The following is a 24,737-nucleotide window of genomic DNA, read 5'->3' on the forward strand; positions in this document are numbered from 1 at the left end:
GTGTGCCTCGGTCGTATGCAGTCCTGATTGTGGCGCTCACCTGCACGGCGCCAAACACGCATACGACCATCATTGGCACCAAGGCAGAAGCGACTCTCATCGCTGAAGACGACACGTGTCCATACGTCCCTCCATTCACGCCTGTCGTGACACCACTGGAGGCGGGCTGCACGATGTTGGGGCGTGAGCGGAAGACGGCCTAACGGTGTGCGGGACCGTAGCCCAGCTTCATGGAGACGGTTGCGAATGGTCCTCGCCGATACCCCAGGAGCAACAGTGTCCCTAATTTGCTGGGAAGTGGCGGTGCGGTCCCCTACGGCACTGCGTAGGATCCTACGGTCTTGGCGTGCATCCGTGCGTCGCTGCGGTCCGGTCCCAGGTCGACGGGCACGTGCACCTTCCGCCGACCACTGGCGACAACATCGATGTACTGTGGAGACCTCACGCCCCACGTGTTGAGCAATTCGGCGGTACGTCCACCCGGCCTCCCGCATGCCCACTATACGCCCTCGCTCAAAGTCCGTCAACTGCACATACGGTTCACGTCCACGCTGTCGCGGCATGCTACCAGTGTTAAAGACTGCGATGGAGCTCCGTATGCCACGGCAAACTGGCTGACACTGACGACGGCCGTGCACAAATGCTGCGCAGCTAGCGCCATTCGACGGCCAACACCGCGGTTCCTGGTGTGTCCGCTGTGCCGTGCGTGTGATCATTGCTTGTATAGCCCTCTCGCAGTGTCCGGAGCAAGAATGGTGGGTCTGACACACCGGTGTCAATGTGTTCTTTTTTCCATTTCCAGGAGTGTATAAGCCGTCGGACGTAACAGCCTGAAGAAGCAACTTCCTCTCAGGCTTCCAGGACGCTGTCCCAAAGAGCGCCCGCAGTAGTTGGTTGGTTTCGTGGCCAGTTCTCTGTTAATGTTGTGGCGACCTCAGCCCACATGTTTTCCGTGGAGTTCATCTCAGCCGCCAGTCTATGACGGCCAGTCTATGACGTTGACGCCAATCGTGGAGGGCCGCTGCTGAACAAATGCAGACTTGTGAATGGGAGAATGGTCCTCTTCCAACTTGACGTCCCCTTCTGCGTACAGCATTCGCACTGACGGAAGCATGACATTTTCCAATATGTGGGCATACTGCGCGCTGTCCAGAGTTCCTTCTATCCTCTGAAGTATTCCCGACCCTCTCGCAGAACTCCAACCGCAGCAGGTAACAGATAGCCGGCCACTTCTTCTCGTCGTGGTTACATATTCGCGTCGATGGCGAGTCCCTTGCGGCCTGAAAACGATTCGTGAACCGTCGTTATTGGTGGAAAACACCTTCTCATCACTGAAAATGACGTTGTCCCACGACGCCCTCAGATGGAGCTCCGCAAATGCTAGCCGGTATAAAACGTTGTCTTTGCTGAGCTCTTGTTTCACGGCGGATCGTCGTGCATGCAGTCCAGCGTCCTCAGCCTTCGGCGAAACGTGTCACCGGAGCCGGGGAAGTTGGTCTCCCGCTGCAACTGCTTCGCGTTCAGAAAGGGATTTTCTCTGATCCTAGACCTAGGTCCCTGTCCAGCGTCCTCAGCCTTCGGCGAAACGTGTCACCGGAGCCGGGGAAGTTGGTCTCCCGCTGCAACTGCTTCGCGTTCAGAAAGGGATTTTCTCTGATCCTAGACCTAGGTCCCTGTCTTCTTGCTGTGAGATGACTCTCTTCCTGCCTGAGCCAGGAGCCCTGTTGGTGGTGCCTCTTTCAAGGCAAATCCTCCACCATCTCGTTGCAGTGGTGTGTGGTACGCCATACCGCCTGCCAGCTTCTCTGATGGAACATCCTCCTTTTTCAGTGAGAGCTACGACTCTACCTCGGCCGGCCGCAGTGGCCGAGCGCTTCTAGGCGCTTCAGTCTGGAACCGCGCGACCGCAAACGGTCGCTGGTTCGATTCCTGCCTCGGGCATGGATGTGTGTGATATCCTTAGGTTAGATAGGTTTAAGTAGTTCTAAGTTCTAGGGGACTGATGACCTCAGATGTTAAGTCCCATAGTGCTCCGAGCCATTTGAACCATTTTTTGACTCTACCTCGAATAGACCTCTTCCAGTGAGCCATTACGGCAGACAGCCTGATGTGTATTTCTGTTTGCCGCTCTTATACTGATTCCAGGAGAGGAGGTAAACATATTTACGTCAAACGGAGCGGCAGATGCAGAGGCATGCGGCGCTGCCGTGGTGGCTCGTCACGGGCTGTTGGCCCACCAACGCCACCGCCAGCTCGCTCACTTGCGTCTCGCCTCGGCCAGCCTGGCTGGCCCGCAGCTCGCGAGCCGCGGCTAGTACAGACCCGGGCCGCAAGGCCACGATCACCCCTTGAAGGATCAAAAGTTACACCTAACCTATCCGAGTCTGTAGTACAAACTAACGCAGCTACAGCTATTATGCTATAACATGTGCAGGCACACCTACAGTTTACTCAAATATTTGACGTACAATACATTCAAAAATGCATTCATTTTAAACATAGCTACCACAAAATATTTCACCTAACTAGAAATAGCATGACGCAGGAAGCTATACTTTCTTGTAAGCGCTGTGCATTAGATGTAGCCTTAAGAAAACCTGTATTGAACCACGACAGTTAAGCGGAATGTAAAGGTAAACAGGTTTGGCTGCAGCTTCTCCAAATAATAGTATATACTTAGTATGTAATACACGTTTTGTGCACTTATAACATGTACTCAGTGTATCTGAAACAATACGTGCTGCATGATGGAAACTACTTTCTGCAGAGGAACTTCATTTACATCTCAATGATACACGATTGCTAGAGAACATTTCTCTTTACGGCAGTCAATCCACTTGTAAATTAACACCATGATATCGCAGATATTAGGCAACACCTTACTAGGGATGAGTAAGGCCTTAAGGTTTGCAACTAAACATGCTACTCCTAGCTAGTACTGAATATGAAGTTGATTATTAACGTGTCTTCATAACCATGTGTGCGGCGTTCGACTCTCAGTCAGTACCGACGTTTTCGTCACCTTATTTCTAGTTAAACGTGTGCACATCTCGCTGATAGTGGACCAACATTGAACATTTCTCGTCTGTTCCTTGTTAGACAACGACGGTGGTAGGCTCCGGGTTCGAATCCCGGTCAGGTAATACAACTTCAGTCGTCATTAATGTTCCAACCCCACTACTGGTGACAAACTGTGATTTCTACATTCTGATTTTACGTACTTATTCAACAATCCGACTAGGTGCTGGGTTCGCATCCTTGTCCCCAGCATTACATGATGGCATTTCAATTTTAAACACGTGCATGCTTTATTCCTTGACAATGCAACACTATACAACGTCTTTCGAGGTTAATTACCAAGAAGGTAACTGTCATGTTAGGGTTCCTGGTTTCGTACAAACATTATCGTCATTTTCGTTCAAGTTGAGAATTGATAACTGATACTGGTGCAAACGTTGATATTTGACGTCTCTTTCTGCCTAGTGATCGAGTGTCGATAAGGCACAAGGCTTCGCTTGGTTAACAATGGCTTTACGTTCTGGATTTGCATCCAGATCCAGAACGAAGACGTTGGTCATGTCAGTTAAAGTACAACTTCGTGTACAAGTAACTGTTGATGAGTAATGTGAACAATGATATTACTTATGATTCGCTGTTAATGTTGGGATTTCCGTAGAGTGTTTGCCGCCGTTAATCACGTTTTCTTTTAACTGCTTAGTATTACATAAAGTTGATGCGAAACCACTCCCCATTGAACATTGAACGACGTTCAGCATGTGTTGGCTAAACCTTTTAGACAACAAAGAACTTGTTTCCAATTGCCATACAACTTTATAAATCCATATACTGTCTCAAAAATTTATTTGTGCCTACGGATTACTGAACGATTTATGTGACAAAACTAGTTGTCCCATAACATTTGAAATGTCACTTATTGTAATTAAGTTTAGTTTACAAACGTTAAGGACTATCTGATCTCTTCTGTACTATCGTGGTGTTACTTTACATCTGGATGGACTGTCATAAAGACTGGTGTTCTCTTGTAGTCTCTAGTGGTACCCATTGTTTATCTTACAACGACTGTACTGTGGAGGGTTGCGACTATGTGCAACACAGATATGCTATGTTGGTCGCATACATTCAGGTGCAGCCTACACGTTGGAATTCAGGGGTGACCCACTTTTCTTGCTGTCGAGTCTAACTTTCAGGCTGGACTTAATTAGCAGACATATGTTAGTCAAGAATATCTACAGGGTGAAAAAAGATGCTATTATCAACACGCAACCCAGTTTGAACACGACTGTATAATAAGGCTATGAAACGTTGTATATGCCTTCTGCGAAACTGCAGAAAGGCTTGGGAGGAAGGTAACCACTGTACATGATTCGTGGCAGAGTTGGTCACGAGAATGTACAGTCGAACGAAGACCGATCTCCGGACGGCCATGTGGCGCTACCGAAAGGAGACCATCACATTTGGCTTATGTCTCTGGCGCATGAGCTGGCCGTTGTGGCTGAGCGGTTCTAGGCGCTTCAGTCCGGAACAGCGCTGCTGCTACGGTCGTAGGTTCGAATCCTGCTGCGGGCATGGATATGTGTGATGTCCTTAGGTTAGTTAGGTTTAAGTAGTTCTAAGGTCTAGGGGACTGATGACTGCAGCAGTTGAGTCCCATAGAGCTCAGAGCCATTTTTCTTTTTTGTGGCGAGGTGGGGGGGGGGGGGGGGAACCGAAGGCGCTCGGTAAAATGAGCCAATTATTACATTATTCCAGTTGCCAAGTATAACGTGAACTCATACTGTCTACTTCAATCTCTTTAAGCTAAACTACTTCTAATAGCAACAAACACGCCGCCACCAGCTGTAGTTAATTTGTCCCATCTTAACACCGTTAGGTATTTTTAAACATTTCAGCTGAGTTTATCCCTGGCCTTAGCCAGCGTCTGGTACATGTAACGTTTTGAGCTTCAGTGCGTTTTACTAGCACTTGGCGCTCTAGTTCTTTCCCGACACTGCTACGACAATATACATCTGCAGTACATTTCCCTGGTGTGTGTAACCTGTTCCTGGGTATGTCCCTTTGAGACTGAAGCCCTTTCAGTACTTTCCAAGGACGTCCGAACAAAAATAATGGCGCAGTCCATTCCTCATAGACCAGATGATTCAACTCATGCCTGTGTACAGTCGACAGGTCAGTGTCATCAGTTGTTTTTTGTCTTTAAATAATCTGCCATATACTTACACCTCCTTATAGTGTGACAAATCATCAGCCACTTCGTATTGCCAGGGAGAAATACTACGGCGAGTACAGATCACAACGGGAAATCCCATAGCTGCGTTATGGTAGAAGTCGAAATTGTTTCAGCTAACATACACTCCTGGAAATTGAAATAAGAACACCGTGAATTCATTGCCCCAGGAAGGGGAAACTTTATTGACACATTCCTGGGGTCAGATACATCACATGATCACACTGACAGAACCACAGGCACATAGACACAGGCAACAGAGCATGCACAATGTCGGCACTAGTACAGTGTATATCCACCTTTCGCAGCAATGCAGGCTGCTATTCTCCCATGGAGACGATCGTAGAGATGCTGGATGTAGTCCTGTGGAACGGCTTGCCATGCCATTTCCACCTGGCGCCTCAGTTGGACCAGCGTTCGTGCTGGACGTGCAGACCGCGTGAGACGACGCTTCATCCAGTCCCAAACATGCTCAATGGGGGACAGATCCGGAGATCTTGCTGGCCAGGGTAGTTGACTTACACCTTCTAGAGCACGTTGGGTGGCACGGGATACATGCGGACGTGCATTGTCCTGTTGGAACAGCAAGTTCCCTTGCCGGTCTAGGAGTGGTAGAACGATGGGTTCGATGACGGTTTGGATGTACCGTGCACTATTCAAGTGTCCCCTCGACGATCACCAGTGGTGTACGGCCAGTGTAGGAGATCGCTCCCCACACCATGATGCCGGGTGTTGGCCCTGTGTGCCTCGGTCGTATGCAGTCCTGATTGTGGCGCTCACCTGCACGGCGCCAAACACGCATACGACCATCATTGGCACCAAGGCAGAAGCGACTCTCATCGCTGAAGACGACACGTCTCCATTCGTCCCTCCATTCACGCCTGTCGCGACACCACTGGAGGCGGGCTGCACGATGTTGGGGCGTGAGCGGAAGACGGCCTAACGGTGTGCGGGACCGTAGCCCAGCTTCATGGAGACGGTTGCGAATGGTCCTCGCCGATACCCCAGGAGCAACAGTGTCCCTAATTTGCTGGGAAGTGGCGGTGCGGTCCCCTATGGCACTGCGTAGGATCCTACGGTCTTGGCGTGCATCCGTGCGTCGCTGCGGTCCGGTCCCAGGTCGACGGGCACGTGCACCTTCCGTCGACCACTGGCGACAACATCGATGTACTGTGGAGATCTCACGCCCCACGTGTTGAGCAATTCGGCGGTACGTCCACCCGGCCTCCCGCATGCCCACTATACGCCCTCGCTCAAAGTCCGTCAACTGCACATACGGTTCACGTCCACGCTGTCGCGGCATGCTACCAGTGTTAAAGACTGCGATGGAGCTCCGTATGACACAGGAAACTGGCTGACACTGACGGCGGCGGTGCACAAATGCTGCGCAGCTAGCGCCATTCGACGGCCAACACCGCGGTTCCTGGTGTGTCGGCTGTGCCGTGCGTGTGATCATTGCTTGTACAGCCCTCTCGCAGTGTCCGGAGCAAGTATGGTGGGTCTGACACACCGGTGTCAATGTGTTCTTTTTTCCATTTCCAGGAGTGTATTTTCATGTTCAGATTTTGAATATTCTTTACTAAGACCGGAATATTTTTTTGGGTCATTGACCTTCTGGCTTATTTGATGTAGACCTCCACTATTTCCTATGCCAAACACTTACGCTCGGAATAGCACTTTCACACAACGTCCTCGATTTTGTGTCGAATATATAAAAATCTCTTCTTGTCAGTACAGTTTTGCCCTCTGCGGGTCCCAGTCACGTGAAAGTCATTCTCTGATATCTTAACGTATACCTTGCATCCCATTCATTCTCTTAGTCACTGTTTTCCAAAACTTTCTTGCCTCGCCTACCCTGCTGATAACCCACACATTGCTTAACAAACCATAATCTTCGGGCTCCTTCTCTGTCATCATAAACCAAACATTTCAATTCTCTTATCGTTCGGTTTCCGATAGTCTACGATTCACTTCACACAGTCCTGTGTCCCAGATGAACGTTCTTAGAAATTTCCTCCATTAACTAAATCCTGCGTCTGATACTAAACCGAGCGGGGTGGCGCAGTGGTTGGATACTGGACTCGCACTCGGGAGGACGACGGTTCAATCTTGCGTCCGGCCATCATGATTTGGGTTTTCCGCGATTTCCCTAAATCACTCCAGGCAAGTGCCGGGATGGTCTCTCTGAAAGGGCACAGCCGACGTCCTTCCCAATCCTTCCCTCATCCGATGACACCGATGACCACGCTGTCTGGTCTCCTTCCCCAAACCAATCAACCGAAAATCTGATACTAATAGGTTTCTTTTAGTTGAAAATGTCTCGGTCCAGTCTTATAAGAGATTAAAACTGTAACATCGACTTACAGTTAACTAGAAAGATTATAATTGTATTTTAAGCTGAAGTGTGAAAGAAATTACAATCAATGCTTTGAATATTTTGTAGCTTTCGTTCGCCACATGATGTGCGACGCACCCGGGTAATAACGCGCATCCCCATTCGCAATGCCATCATTACTTCGTTGACCTAAATTAATAGCTGTATTTAAAAACAACAAGCTTCCGAGAAACAAATTTCATTCTGTTTCCATAGCTCCTTCGGCACCTTAATACGATGTAGAAATGTTCTGATATTGAAAATTACGAAAGGAAGAGGCAAAGAGCGTAATATTAACTTCTCTCATCAGACAAAAAGAGAGGCATGTCTTTCTCATTCGGACGCCCTTGAGAGAAGGAAAGGTTTAAATTAAAGAGAATACCTGTGTAACAAAATGGAGGAAAATGATAAAAATATTAATTAAATGTGAATACTTACTAGGAAGAGGGTTGTCGGCTCCTGAAACAAAGAGTAAAATTTCAGTAAAATGTAATCTACCTGTTAGCCTTAAACTACATATGTATTAGGCTGCATAAAGTGAATTGTGACATCCTTTCTGATTTATTTGTGATGTGTGCAAGGCCATGGTCTAAGGAACGCCACAGTGCTTAGGGTTTCGTTTTCCAACTGTAAAAGGTAGCCTCACGGTATGTAAAGACGTCGTTAGTTTATTTTCAAACTTAAACGAGCTACTCAAACCGAACTGTTTTACACGATCGAGTCACATTACTGAGACCACCAACTGTGTTCGACGTCAGCATGCAATAAAACCTTACAGATGGCAGGTGGCAGCACTAGTAGTGGAGGGTATATAAACCGTGCTGTCGGGGTGGCGGTTACCGAGGGGTGGGTGATGGGGCGGGGGACGCGGAAAACAGTGCAGTCGTTGTCGTAACGCGGAAACGGAGCAATTTATTTGACGTCCAAAAGGGCATTATCACTCGCTTTCGAGTCAAGAGCGTAAGGTTTAAACTGTCCACGTTCCGCCGTGGTTAAAGTATTCCGTGCTTAAAAAATGTCGCTGTCTAAAACTGGGGCCAAACCAGACAGAGTACCGTGCGCCATAGATGACATGGCTGAATTATAGGTGCAGAAATGTGGACAGGCTAATAGACGTGCAATTGTTGAGCAGCTGACAGCCTCTATAAGCCAAGGGGCTGCTGGTAGCCTCTCCTCGACGACGCTTCAGCGAACACTGCTGCGTATGGGCCTCCACAGTGGGCGACTGAATCATGCACCCAAGATGACTGCCGTTCGTCAGCAACTAAGGCTGGAATTTGCACGCCAATACCGTAACTGAAAGTTCACTGAGTGGTGACAGGTTCCAACGCTCAGTCGAACAGATGGCAGCTGGCATGCAGAGAGTGAAATGCCTGAAAACAAGCACGGTGAAATAGTTATGGTCTGGGGAACGTTTTGGCGGAATTCCCGAGGTAATCTAGTCATTCCGGAATGCACAGTGGATCAGCACAAGTGTGCAACTATCTTCGGGACTACTTCCAACCATACAAATTAGTTTGTTTCTCCTCGGCAAGATGGCATCTACCAGCAGAATAATGTAATGTGTCACGCAGCTCGCAGTGTATGTGCGTAGTTCGAAGAACGCCAGGATGAGTTGGTCGTACTCCCGTGCCCATAAAACTTCCCGGATTTAAATCCAATCGAGAATCTGTGGGACCATCTCGATCGTGCTGATCGCGCCATGGATCGTTAACTGAGAATCCTAGCGCAGCTGGACGCGGCACTTGAGTCACCATTGCTCCACAACCCTGTCGGTTCCTTCTAGAAACCCAGTGACTCTCTTCCGTCACGTCTGGCAGTGGTCTGCGCTGAAGAAGGTGGTTATTCAGGCTTTTGACAGATAATCACAATAATGTGACTGGGCAGTGTATGTAAACACTTTACCAACACAGTCTGTTAAGGAACTTCCAGCATTAGGAAACGAAACTTTAAGCACTGAATCTCGTCAGAAACGACGGCCTATTTTCCATAAAACAAACATCACCAAGTACGTGAATACAGATCCTTAAAGCCTCCGCTGTATGATCAAACATCTAGCAGCTTGAGATGTATTGATGGAATAGGAATATTTAAAAATATAACACTGCTTGATTAGGATAGTTTTAAACAAAGTAAATTATATAAAATTAATTTCAAAGTAAAATTTATGGTAATTAAATGAACAATATATTTTCAGTCTGTCACAAATCCGATTTAGCAGATTGGTTATGCATTTAGGATCTTTGGGTCTGTATAGGAGAAAGATTTTAGAAATTAGAATTTCAGGGAACACGAATGAAATATTATATGAAGGATTACTCAGCGTAAGAAGATGCTGTTTCGGTAAGCGGTTCCGCTTCGCTAATTGCAATATCTGTGGAAATGTGTGGTTTCGTTGTAAGTCGACTTAACAACATCCTGTAAGTTTTAGTATTCTTAGCAGAAAAGGGGATACTGGTAGACACGTTGTTGGTTTTCTTAATGACCCGCAGTTAGTAAAAATATTGTAATTCATCGTCCTTCTAAGAAGAGACGCAAAGGAAACATCGTAAGTAGATTAAGACTTTGTACGAACTAAGCAACGATAACTGTCGACGGGGCTGCAGAGTAAATCCCGTAGAGACGGTGCACCTTGCACATTTAGCTAAATTTACTTTTGTACGACTAAACACGACAGTCGTCTATGCCATACGATTTTTTTGACTTATTTCAATGTAACATTTAAACATAATATTTGACTATGAAAACATCTTTGCATGCAGCGTCTATCACCTACGCTATGGTGATGTGCTGGATGCTAAAATCAGCAAAACTACTGTGTTTATATATATATATATATCGACTAAACACAGTAGTTTTGCTGATTTTAGCATCCAGCACATCACCATAGCGTAGGTGATAGACGCTGCATGCAAAGATGTTTTCATAGTCAAATATTATGTTTAAATGTTACATTGAAATAAGTCAAAAATTGTATGGCATAGACACTAAGACAAGTATTCCACTTACTTTGTGTTAATATATTCCATAAATTCCGGTGAAATATTAAATAAAAAACAAAACGTAAGAGTTACTAACTTAGTTCCTTTTGTTTTCTTTCTATTTTCACAGCAGCAATCGATATGAAATATATCAGAAATTGTGCTGTCTTCGTGTAACCAACAAGTACAAGTTGTGCAATATAATCAATCACTTTTTGCTGTTTTCAGGTACATTCTCCGCACTCCTTACAGATATCTAGGAATACTTTTTGTGATTATCTTGTATCGTATTCCGAAACATCGGTATATTAAACGTGCGTTCTATGTCATTTGAACGAAAATACAAATAAAACAGAAATGTTTTCACTTATTTAAAATTGCTAATTGATTTGTGCGGGAAGTATCGCTAACGAAACAATGTGTGTCATATACATATATCGAATTTTACAGCAACGTTTATTCCGATCTGCAGGGGAGAGACACTGCACTTTATAAATTCATGACCTCAGTAGTCAAGATAGCCACACTAGAATCAGAACACGCGTAACAGAACTCAAATATTAATACAACTACTCAAACTTACCGAAAAATCTGACTATTTGTCATACACTAAGAAGTATTCGTGACGCTGAGAAAGGTTTTGAAGGGATATTTGTACACTTACCTCAGTTATTCTCCAAATGATTATGTACAACTTCGTCGAGCGAAACGTAAATACTTTCATTGTATCTTGGCGTCCTAGGAGCAATTGCATTGTCGACATGCACACACTCAGTCGGGGTTTGCCAAAACTACGAGGAGTGCCCAATGCGACTTCTCTCCCGGGTTATCCCATGTTTGAATGCAATGAATACTCGTTACGTATATCTTATCAACAACATTGCTCTATCGTTTTACTTTCACCGAGCAAGTTCATGCAATGATAAAACACTGGGGTTCTATTCTGAAGAATAGAGACTGCGACGGCCGTCCGCATTCAGACTGCTCGTAATTTTCTCAAATCTGTTAATGCAAATGATGGGAATATGCCGCTGAAAAATCAGGGCTAATTTGCTTTCCCATTCTTCCACACACTGATAATGACATATCGGTAATTATCTCCTAATTGACGGCTCTTTAAACACTTATCTCACTCCTTTGTTTCCACTTTTCTTTTTTTATTGCCTTTCTTTTTAACATGTTTCACAAAATCAAATACGGTACTACAGAGGAGGAACATGTACAATAGAGAGCAACACACGTGATATTTCTGGAGGATCAGTCTCAAATCAGGTGAAGAGATATAGTGCTTCTTCCAGCTTTCGTTCTCGTAATTCCCACGACGGAAAAACTAAATATTCAGGCTGTGTCAACAGTTTGTGTTTCTTGTATGGTGTTTACCATTGGCTTTCCGATTACAGATTAGATTTAGTGATCTCCTCACAACGTCAAACCACAACACTGAGCGCTCGGCTATAGTGATAAGGTGAAGTTGTAAGGTGGCGCGGATGAAGATGTAAGGTGGCCCATCGTGCATACTCAGATAGCCTTGCTGGAGAGAAAACTCTTTGTGGCTGCAGACCTCAGCGTTCGAGTCCCTGTCCAGTATACACTGGCTGTGACGATCATCCGATGTCATAAATGCTCACTGTATAAAACCCGATCGGAACAGATAGTCCATTTGGAATTAAATGTCGTTGTGGATAATAACAGTTACTAAAAGACAAACTCATATTTCGGTTACTTTCGTTTGACAGTTCCTGCTGCAGTAATATTCTACAAAGCAGTAGCAGCTCATTTACCAAATCCGAGAACATCTGGAGAGGTGAAAGCTGGTACACCGCCTCCGAAGCGGTCTTTCTGGAGGGCTTACAGTAGCCGTGAGGCGCGACTTGGTACGTCGTCACCTCGTGCTGCTATAAAACATTGCCCGTTCTTTACGGAGAGGCTTGCTTCAAAAAAGTGCCTCCCGCTTTTGTTACCGACTGGGACTAATTTTACTTTCAGGAGCACAATGCTGCCAGGTACAAAGGCGAGGCTTCACAAGAAAGGCGGCACCTCTCTTGTATCCGACTCAGTAACCAGTCGCTCTCTCTAATGAAACCCATAAAGATATTCTGCTTGGCTGTCGTATCGTTTCTCAGTATTAAAACGGAATTTTTCCTACTACCTTTAGCACAAGTGCCTCCGGCTTGTCATAATCCTTTTCGTTGGTGTAGAATGCTTCCACAGATTTCCGAAAGGCCTTCTAGAATAAAGAAGAAGCCTAACACAAAGAAAGGAAACAACTCTCACTTCCTAATGAATGTCATCTACATCTACATCCATACTCCGCAAGCCACCTGACGCTGTGTGGCGGAGGGTACTTTGAGTACCTCTATCGGTTCTCCTTTCTATTCCAGTCTCGTATTGTTCGTGGAAAGAAAGACTGTCGGTATGCCTCTGTGTGGGCTCTAATCTCTCTGATTTTATCCTCATGGTCTCTTCGCGAGATATACGTAGGAGGGAGCAATATACTGCTTGACTCCTCAGTGAGTGTATGTTCTCGAAACTTCAACAAAAGCCCGTACCGAGCTACTGAACTTGTCTCTTGCAGAGTTTTCCACTGGAGTTTATCTATCATCTCCGTAATGGTTTAGCGATTACTAAATGACCCTGTAACGAAGCGCGATGCTCTCCGTTGGATCTTCTCTAGCTCTTCTGTCAACCCTGTCTGGTACGGGTGAGCAATATTCAAGCAGTGGGCCACTAAGAGTACTGTAACCCACTTCCTTTGTTTTCGGATTGCATTTCCTTAGGATACTTCCAATGAATCTCAGTCTGTCATCTGCCTGACCGACGATTAATTTGATATTGTCATTCCATTTCAAATCACTCCTAATGCCTACTCGCAGATAATTTATGGAATTAACTCCTTCCAGTTGCTGACCTGCTATATTGTAGCTAAATGATAAAGGATCTTTCTTTCTATGTATTCGCAGCACATTACACTTGTCTACATTGAGATTCAATTGCCGTTCCCTGCACCATGCGTCAATTCGTTGTAGCTCCTCCTGCATTTCAGTACAATTTTTCATTGTTCCAACCTCGCGATATACCACAGCTTTATCCACAAAAGGCCTCAGTGAACTTCCGATGTTATCCACAAGGTCATTTACGTATATTGTGAATAGCAACGGTCCTACGACACTATCCTGCGGGACACCTGAAATCACGCTTACTTCGGAAGACTTCTCTCAATTGAGAATGACATGCTGCGTTCTGTTATCTAGGAACTCTTCAATCCAATCACACAATTGGTCTGATAGTCCATATGCTCTTACTTTGCTCATTAAACGACTGTGGGGAACTGTATCAAACGCCTTGCGGAAGTCAAGAAACACGGCATCTACCTGGGAACCAAGTCTATGGCTCTCTTAGTCTCGTCGACGAATAGCGCGAACTGGGTTTCACACGACCGTCTTTTTCGAAACCCATGCTGATTCCTACAGAGTAGATTTCTAGTCTCCAGAAAAGTCAATATCCACTTTGTAAAGGTAGCTAACCATGTGAGAAACATACAGGGACGAATCTGAGTTTTAATACGCTCTGCAAAAACGTGTAGCTATGCTTTAATTAAGAAGCCATACTGTAAGATATTTACTGAAAAGCCGGCTATCTGAGGGTATAAGACATTCTCTACGAAGTGTATCTGATTCGTGGATGTGCATATCTGCTCGATATTTTTGCTAAGATATTTCTCAGTCCCGAAGCGAAGAACGACGCTGCGTATAGTAGAAATAATCAAGTGACAAAAATTTGTTCGAAATCTTTATTTTATTGGAGTATTTTGGAATTCGTTATTTAAGGAAATATGACAAAAGAGGAGAATTTGTGGTTGTTTTTCGGAGAAGCTATTGTTCCGTTTGGCATGTTGCGTATTATACCGATGCATGTCGTTTTGTCACCTCTACCTGGGAAGACTGCCTTACATTTTACAGATGTATGCTTTCACTCCAGGTTTAGCAACATGGGTTGGTTATACGTCCGGTCGGTCCGGACATACAGCATATTCTGGAGGCGTTCTGTGTCATCTTTCTCGGCCTCTGGCTCCAAGCGACTGCGGGCCATGGTGTGCTGAGATGACAAACATATCGTCCTTGTCACTGAATAGCCTGCTGGCGTCTACCTGCTGTTGCCTGAACACAATGGTGTCCTGTATCTTCCACTCACTGTTGGGTATTGACTGGACCTCTCGACTCCTTATGAGGGTCTTGCGGCTCCGTCTGGAGGAGAGATACGAATCTAGTATGAATTCAGTAACCACACAACTGATGGCATTTCACACACAGATATGTATTGTCTTGAACTTTTTCGTCATCCATCTGCTGATGCATCGCATTGGTACACCAATCATGAATATATTGTCTCCTTACAAGAATGTTTCACTCAATCTTAAACGTTAAGCACTTCAGTAGTTATTAGCTTGCAGTCGAAAGTTCGCAGTTACTTTAGAATATAGACTGGAAGCGCACAACCACGAGCTGTTCTGAGTTTCAAATCCTCTTGTCTAAATTATTTGTGTTAAATAATCAAATAACGTATCCAATTGATTTTTTAACCATAGCCATGGTAATCTTAGAAAGTGGTTTATATAACTGCAATGATACCTGCAGAAATTAGCAGCGCGTTTCTGGTGCTTGTAATGATTTTGTTCATAATGGTAGCTCAGCAGCTGCGGAATACTTCAACAAAGATAAGAAGTCAGTCGTCAGCTGCACAATGAATCCTTTAATCGGCGAACCAAGAAATAGTTTTCTTGTGCACCTTGTACTGTGTTTCCTGATGTGGTAATGAATTTGAAATTTATGAGCGCCATTTGCTAGTAGTTATGAATTTCTGGCGCGGTGCTCCGAAGAGTAGTCAAGTGCATTATGGTGCAGTATATTCCATGGACATTCGAGATTCTGTGTCAGAACTCTCTCTTCTTTTGTCGTCTTCTTGTGTTATTGGACTTAAAGAGAAAAGAACGATTGCTGAAGTTCATCTTGCTGTAACAATCTAAGTAAGTTGAAAACGAAGAAAAAATATAGTTGTTCATAACTTAAAATTTGTGTACGGTATTCGATAATGTAAATTCTTCATCCTTTCTTGTACTGAGTAGACGTGGCCTTAACCGAATATTGACCATTGTTAAGCGTCATAATAGAAAATAATTAATAATTTTCTTTCAGCTCATCTTCGAGACGTGCCGCCGGTTAGGACAATAAATTTTCTTTCAGATTCTACTAGGTATGTGGCCTCTAGAAATAATTTAATATATTTCTCTTTCAGATTTTCTCAAGGTTGCGAGATAATATCGCAGGCAGAAAGGCCTGCTCACAGGATTCTAGTTCTATTATAAGATGTCATCTGCCAAAGATTACCTTGTATTGGTATTCGAGACGAAACCACGATATGAAGTTACGGGTTTTATTACTTCAAACTGAACTACGAAATGCTATAAGCACATGAGTTTTAACTATTATCTGTGAGGATTCAAGAGAGAGACAATTAGTTATTTATGATCCCGTAACCACCGTGAGTACCGTGAGCACTGAGCTAGTTTGCTGATTGCTGATCCGCGTCCGCCTAAATTAAATTACATTACACTGATCATAGTATTACTTGAGTTATTTCTCTTTTGTTCTGACATCACTTTATTAAAAGCGATCAAAGCAGATATAATAATTTTTTTTAAATTGCATTACAACCTGAGGACTGACTTTTTATCTCTGTTATGCATGTAATGATTTTTGTTCAGAATATTGTGGCTTGTTAGTGGAAAGACTGTGAGCTTCAGGAGCGAAATTCGATCTGCAGTCTGAAGACGGATTCTCTGACAGGTATCATAGAGAATAAATCGAATATTCTTTTTTTTTAGGTGTAAATGGGCCTTATGTATATTGCCACTACGAATAAATGCTGAAACTAAACTGGACTATAATCAGCTGATTAATGGCGGGGGTACAAAAGATTTGTTAGAATTAGGGAGCCTCGTTATCTTTCGAGAGATTCGCTACCACTACCAGCGCTCGTGCACAGTGTATCCGCAGCTGAGATGCAGAAGAGCACATTATCTCTCCTGAGGAGCAACGCCCACAAGAAATAATGCAAACATTTGCCTTCATTGAGCCCGTGGCAAAAAATAAACAGGCAGCGGAGCCGGTGAATTTAATTTCGTGGGCTTAGGCTTAGCGAGGGACTGGGTCTTCCCGTCAGATGAGCTTCACCCAGCGCCCCCCCCCCCCCCCCTCCTGCCCCACCCCATCAACAGATACCGGCTCAAACACTCTTCAGCCTCGGTGGTACGTAACGAAGTGAGCGGCGCTACGGCAGCGACTGGCGCCGGGTGGCAGGTGGCAGGTGGGTTGGTGCACGTACCGGGGTAGTAGACGAGGCTCTTGCGGACCGAGTACCGCGTGCTGGGCACGCGCAGCTCGCAGGCGAACGTCGCCGAGTCGGGCAGGTCGCGGTCGAAGAGCAGCTTGTGCGCCGAGATGTCGAAGCCGCCGTCGCGCCGCTGCGTCGACACCGTCACGTCTTGCATCGGCTGCGGCCTGCGAGCAGACACACGCTGTCAGCACATGTGCTTCGCTTCTGCGTAAACTCGCAGACTAAATAATAATAATAATAAAGCATCATATGGAGTATCCTACATATTTGGGTGAAAAATGCACTGATATCTTTAAATAACCAAATGTGGGAACTAAATATATCTGGCGGCAAGAACAAACAGACAGTGTGACACATATTAGTATCCTGATTGTGTTTCGGAGCGGACGACTACCTGCTTCATGGACAGTGGTGCCGCTTCTGTACGCAGTCACTTGTGACGGGACCACGGGCGAGTTAGTATATAGCTGTCTAGATCAGGTAGGTACACGGGCTGGCACCGAATCTACAACCTAAACAGCGATCTCAGGCCCACTTACCAGCCAACAGCTGACGTTTTCCAGTAGAACTGCATTACTGGTGTTGCACATACGCACAGGGTATTTTACTCTTATCCGGAAGTCCACCGGGGCCGTATTCGTTCGACTGACTGGTTGTTCCCATGGTCGTGCGACTACGACCGACCGATGAAGTTCCTTCACTGCAGCCGAGTATCTCGGTAAGCAGTAACTCGCAAGGCTACTTAACTGAAGACTTACCCACTCAGACCATTCCCACAGTCATAACTGACAGCAATACAAACTGCTTTCAAGAGAGTCTTCTAAGACTCGACAACTGATTGAATGTGCGTTTGGAATTCTGACTAGTAAATTGCTGCAAAAAGTATTGCAATTGATAAATCTGGTAATGTCGGCATAATTCTCAAATGTGTATGGTGGTTACACAACATCCTAGTTGACAAGCAGGGGAAAGAACCAGCAGGTGCATTCACTTTCCAGCTAGCACAGTTGACGAAAATATACATTTCTACCGTCGAGAAACGCGGGGCCAGAGCAGCGTATTCCATCTGAGATATATTTGACGTCATTTTGCTGAGAGAAAGTGCGCACATGAGTGCGTTTTGAGTACTTTAAAGAATACTTGTTACATAGGGTGGATGTATACCTGAAGATGTTCTTCTCAATTGTGATTTTAGGTAGAATTTCTAAACAGTCTTTCTGAACGGAGTGCTTGCAGTCGGTCTTTGATATATACAGGGTGTTACAAAGAGGTACGGTCAAACTTTCAGGAAACATTCCTCACACACAAAGAAAGAAAATATGTTATGTGAACATGTGTCCGGAAACGCTTACTTTCCATGTTGGAGTTCATTTTATTACTTCTCTTCAAATCACATTAATCATGGAATGGAAACACACAGCAACAGAACGTATCAGCGTGACTTCAAACACTTTGTTACAGGAAATGTTCAAAATGTCCTCCGTTAGCGAGGATACATGCATTCACCCTCCGTCGCATGGAATCCCTGATGCGCTGATGCAGCCCTGGAGAATGGCGGATTGTATCACAGCCGTCCACAATACGAGCACGAAGAGTCTCTACATTTGGTACCGGGGTTGTGTTGACAAGAGCTTTCAAATGCCCCCATAAATGAAAGTCAAGAGGGTTGAGGTCAGGAGAGCGTGTAGGCCATGGAATTAGTCCGCCTCTACCAATCCTTCGGTCACCGAATCTGTTGTTGAGAAGCGTACGAACACTTCGACTGAAATGTGCAGGAGCTCCATCGTGCATGAACCACATGTTGTGTCGTACTTGTAAAGGCACATGTTCTAGCAGCACAGGTAGAGAGTATCCCATATGATAACGTGCTCCATTGAGCATAGGTGGACGACGAAACTAAAATGAGCTCTAACATGTAAATTAAGCGTTTCTGCACACATGTCCACATAACATCTTTTCTTTATTTGTGTGTGAGGAATGTTTCCTGAAAGTTTGGCCGTACCTATTTGTAACACCATATATATATATATATATATATATATATATATATATATATATATATATATATATATATATCGCGGCGGGTCTTTAGATTCCCCTTAGTTCTGTTTTTAAACAGAGTTTGTAGAAATCTTCGTCTTATAGAATGTACATTGTACGTCACGTACAACAAAAAATGGTTCAAATTGTTCTGAGCACTATGGGACTTAACATGTCATCAGTCCCCTAGAACTTAGAACTACTTAAGACTAACTAACCGAAGGACATCACAAACCTCCATGCCCGAGGCAGGATTCAAACCTGCGACCGTAGCGGTCGCGCGGTTCCAGACTGAAGCGCCTAGAACCGCTCGGTCACTCTGGCCGGCTCACGTACTGGATATCGCTGTTAGCATTCAACCACGATTCTTATACATGTATTTTAACAACGCGTTTCAAGAGACAGTGCTCCCATCATCAGGTTGTAAAACCTATGTCATGAAATTAAACGGACTAAAAAGACCGTTTAATTTAATGACATCGATTTTACAACCTGATGATGGGAGCATTGTCTCTTGAAACGCGTTGTTAAAATACATGTATAAGAATCGCGGTTGAATGCTGACAGTGATAACCAGTATAACGACAACTGCTACCTCGGCTCCATAATGGATTATATTAAATCGGCTCACGTACAATATCCAATAAATGTGATGACACAGTATCATATTTTTGTTACGCTATGATCACCGTATCCAGTTATTTTTTACACTCATGCCCTCTGCAACTTTCAGTTACAGCTCCCTCCGTAAGTCGCGTTGATCATACTTTTCTTCCACACATTCCACAGTGGCCTGTTGTCTTTCACAAGCCGTATAAGCTTCTTTAAGTTCGATGTTGGTAATTAAGGTAATTAAGTGCGAAAACATCTCGACACAAGCAACATAGCTAGTAATGATGCGCGAAACACTTCCAGACACAAGCAGCAACAGGTGCTCGCTTGCACCGACTACGTCCGACCAATCCCATTTCACTGGGATCCGTCCGTCAGCTGGCCGTGTATGTGTGTGTATATACGCGGCCGATTTGATCTTGTTCAGTGGACGCATGCCAATGCCGCTATGCCTTGGGAATGGTCGGCCGGATGCGTTCGTACGTGGCTGTCCAAGTAGTCGGACCAGTACGATTCCATTGTACGCTCAGACATACCATGCCCCTAGCCCCACTGGCGGCGGACATCTCGTAACGCGACTGCTTAAGTTCATGAATGCTCGACGAAGATGGACCATTTACTCCTTACAAGAACTAGGAGGCATGTACTTAACAATAGTGCAGAATGATGTTGGGCCAGGAATATCGAACGAATCTAAATCTAAGAGTTTAAAAACGGATATCATCGTAAGTGTATTACATTTATCGCTGTGATAAGAATCTTATGGGAAACAGCGTTGTTTAAGGCACACAGCCGGCCAATGCTCGCAGCATGCAAGGGAGGTTCGGGTATGAGTGCACAGGTAAGAAAAAATGTGTAACCGACTTACTCTTACGGTAATCTCCTCATACACTGGTCTATTGTTTCAACTCCTACACGTTAATTATTGCAAAGACTAACCCATTTTGAATCGTAAGATACACACAATAATAGTTACAGTACAAAAGCGTTATCTGCGTACTTCTACTAGCACAGGCATTGAGAATTCGCACGTAATATTCTTCAGTAGTGGACACAATGCTAGCGACTTACAGTTTCGAAATCTACACGGGCCTCATGCCAGCGTTCCATACGTCTATCACACTGCATCTAGTCATCATCAAAATTACACCCGCAACCTGAGAAAATTTTGAGCTATGAACAATATCCGTATTGCAGAAAGAGTTTTGTCCCTTTTCTAGAAGATTGTGTCTGACTTTTCTCTGTTCCCTTAGACTTTCCATTTGTTTCTGTACGAGAGCGTTCTTAACCAGTGACTGAGCGAGGTGGCTTAGTGGTTAACACACTGGACTCGCATTTGGGAGGAAGACGGTTCAAACCCTCGTACAGCCATTCAGATTTAGGTTCACCGTGAATTCTCTAAATAGCTCTAGGCAAATGCTGGGATGGTCCCTTTGAAAGGGCACGACCGTTTTTCTTCCGCATCCTTGGCACAATCTGAGCCTATAATCTAATGATCTCGATGTCGATGGGACGTTAAACCAAGTCATCCTTCCTTCCTTCTACCCATTGGTGAGAGGTATCCTATTTTTGAGCCCACCGCTTCCGTCTGTGAACTGAAGACAACTTTGGGAGAGCAAAGACATCAGAAATGTGCGTGTGAGCACGCAAGCATGCAGCACATAATTCTAGCGATCCTAAAGGTGGTCCTGGCTGGGTTTTCTTCGCTTGATAACTATTTCCAATGATGTAAATGACTTCAATCAAAACTGCAAATTCGTCTCTTGCCATTATACGAGAAGCAAGAAAATCTTCCGCCGAATAAATATTACGAGTATCGGCATACTCGCGTCAATTCAAGTGAGGCATTGAAAACCATAAGAGCCCAATGCACAGACAAAATATTTTGAGTTAAAGAGAAGTCTGTCAAAATCAATTTTGTAAACAAACCAACCGTCTCATACATCTGAACCGCCTTTTAACCACGTCTCAACAACCGATATTTCCTATTAAAAATTAAGATACCTGCTTTTCAATATGAAGTATTGATTGATATTTAGCAATTTAGCATTATATTTATCATAATCGTTAAATCCTAAAATTTGCTTATATTGGCTAGTGGTAGTTGTAAATGTTTGTAATTAATGTGAAACTAGAATCAGAACATAGCGAACAGGTACTCAATGCACTAAATACACGGCTCTGACGTGTTCCAAAACTGTATGATCCTCATTGTCATCTTTTTCATGAAGCACGTTCTGTAGCTTGAGGTTCAGATCAAACTCCGATTATGAAGCACTACTACTGCTACTACTACTACTACTACTACTACTATTACCACATACATGATGTAGACACTAAATTATTTTGCAACCCTAGATAACAAATGAGCAGTGCAGAGCAACAAAAATATGGTTGTGTTTCCGGTCCAAACGGTCATGAATATCCTAGATATCGGTGAGGCAGCTTTTAACGACACTTCATATGAACAGTGTGATCCAACATATATATAAAGGACTGGTTTACTGTAAGATAAGCAGCAGTATATGTCAATAATAAAAGAAATATTCATTTCCGTCTATCATTTCCTTGTCTGGTCATATATACATTTACACCTTCTAACTAAACATAAGCGACCTACACATTAATGAAACTGAACTACAGAACAGAGAGTACCGTATATGAAACTTGATAAGTTAAGAGAGGTGAAAGACAAATAGGTTGCATAAAAGACAATGATTATGTGGGATGTTTCTGAAATCAAAACTAAAGCTCACATTCCCATAAACATAGCCTTGTTACTTCCATGCCACTTCTGTGTAGGACGTACATTGGATAAACAGTAGGAAATGTATGTGGCAGAACTCTTGCGGCAGAACCTCGATATGTATTGGTGAACCATTTAGATGATATGAGGCTCAAGTTCAGTAGCTTCAAAGACATTATTGATAAGCTATTCAGACACGTCGTTTATGTTCCAGAGGACTGGGTTCAGAAAACTGACCAGTCCAGTCTCTGAGCGACCTACATGCAGATTGCCGGGGATCTTAAAATCCCAGGGCAGCAGTAAGCTCTGTCTCGCAGATATGGGTGCAGTCAAGGCCATATTTGCGAACTGTTCTGAGGCGTTTAATCTTGACAAACTTTTTTCCATTTACACTGACAGAGGCATGTTTCGTGCTGGCTGAGTGTCTTCGAATGTTTGAGCGAAGCCATAACCCATTCCGGGAAAGACTTGATGCAGAAACTGCACAGTGTAGCACCAAGATGAGAGTCATGTAGATAGGACCAAATACAAATTTTGTCAGGGAGAATTCCTCAAATAGTAAATCCGTAGTGAGATGGGAACTTACGTACGCACATGCCTCTTGGAACACTGAATTCTGAAATCTGTGTTGTATTCTTTAAGGGTAGTAAAGTACCCTACTGAGTGGTGTACTACCCTAGTGAGTGGTATACCGAGGTGGCGAGTGACATGCAAGCTTGAAGTAACACTGATTCTTTCCTGAAAATATCCGGCGGAAGTTCGAGTCCTCCCTCGGGCATGGGTGTGTGTGTTTGTCCTGAGGACAATTTAGGTTAAGTAGTGTGTAAGCTTAGGGACTTATGACCTTAGCAGTTATGGCCGAGCGGTTCTAGGCGCTATAGTCTGGAACCGCGCGATCGCTACGGTCGCAGGTTCGAAACCTGCCTCGGGCATGGATGTGTGTGATGTCCTTAGGTGAGTTAGGTTTAAGTAGTTCTGAGTTCTAGGGGACTGATGACCTCAGAAGTTAAGTCCCATAGTGCTCAGAGCCATTTGAACCATTTGAACCTTAGCAGTTAAATCCCATTAGATTTCACACACATTTGAACATTTTTTTACTGAAAATACTGAACTCATTGCAGTTTCGAGGAAGCACGTCCGCACAAGAATACAATTGAAATGTCCTTCAGAGCTGCTGCAAGAAAGAAGCTCCAAGCAAAAATACAACCGAAATGCTTTTCTGTGATTAGTAACAAGTGTCTAGTGTGACGAACTCCACGCTCGTCCGGCGGTGCCAATGTGCTAAGGATGTGGGGCCTTCCGGAGCGGGTGTCAAGCAGTAGCGCCGGGAATCATGGCAAATGGGCGAGCCGGCACTTTCGGCTGGGTAGCTACATCGGCGGGCGTCGTGATCCTAATTGTTGGCTGTAGTGCGGTTTAAGTAGTTCTAAGTTCTAGGGGACTGATGACCTCAGAGTTAAGTCCCATAGTGCTCAGAACCATTTGAACCATTTGTAGTGCGGCTGGCGATCGGTCTGTAGCCGAGCTGACCTGGCAGTCGAGGGGTGAGCAACGACCCAAGTACCGGCCATCGGAGTAATACGGGCGTGATGTCAGGGTGGACTCAAACAGGTGCATACGACTGCAGCGCTGTTTACCGCGATTCGCACGCCACGTATCAGCGCGGCTTCGTACCTCCAGATGCCGTAGCTGTTGAAGCAGGCTTCGTGGTAAACAATGCAGCGTCCTTCGCTGACAACAGCCTGCAGAGGTAACGCAGGGCTGCGCCTGGCCCGCGAAGCATATCTGCCAGTATGGTGATCGAATATGCAACAGCCCAGCCCTGCATGTACTGCAGATAGCGTTATTTGCAGAAACAAAAATGGAGACGTCACACTCCTTAACGTATTTTGTGATGCATATAGTTGATTAGCTTTACGTGTTACTTGCGGGCAAATACGACTACTACCGAGCTGTAGGCTTAGTTGGTGGGGTGCATCGTTTCGGATGCCAAACCAAGTGTCGCCTGCCATATGGTCTGACAGCCAGGATTGATGGTTCGGGGCGCCATTTCTTTTCACAGCAAGAACCCTTCGGTTGTCGTCCGCGGCACCCTTACAGCACAGCGGTACATCGTAGGCTACGCCTCGTCTTGTGGCTCTTCATGGCAATCCATCCTAGGCTCACCTTTCAGCAAAACCTTGGCCGCCTGCACACTGTGAGCGTTTCTTCAGCTTGTCTCTGGCTTGCCAAACCCTATCTTGGCCAGCAAAGTCACCGGCTTTCTCCCCACCGGAGATCTGGGGCGTTATGGACAGGGCACTCCAACCAGCTCGGGAGTTTGCGATCTGACTCGCCAATTGGACG

At 45.0% G+C, this 24,737-nt stretch overlaps 1 protein-coding gene across 1 annotated transcript in view; it reads right to left on the minus strand.

Annotated features, from left to right (window-relative positions):
• The window catches only part of LOC126188211 (uncharacterized), a 484,166-nt gene that overhangs the window by 37,045 nt on the left and 422,384 nt on the right, over positions 1–24,737 (minus strand). Inside the window, exons 4-5 of the mRNA XM_049929762.1 lie at positions 16,982–17,157; positions 8,058–8,078 (exon numbers count right to left, since the gene is read on the minus strand). Coding sequence (XP_049785719.1) covers positions 8,058–8,078; positions 16,982–17,157 — 197 coding nt within the window. The remainder of the gene's footprint in view (positions 1–8,057; positions 8,079–16,981; positions 17,158–24,737) is intronic.

The sequence above is a fragment of the Schistocerca cancellata genome, chromosome 5 (genome assembly GCF_023864275.1).
Source record: "Schistocerca cancellata isolate TAMUIC-IGC-003103 chromosome 5, iqSchCanc2.1, whole genome shotgun sequence".
Classification (NCBI taxonomy): Eukaryota; Metazoa; Arthropoda; class Insecta; order Orthoptera; family Acrididae; genus Schistocerca; species Schistocerca cancellata.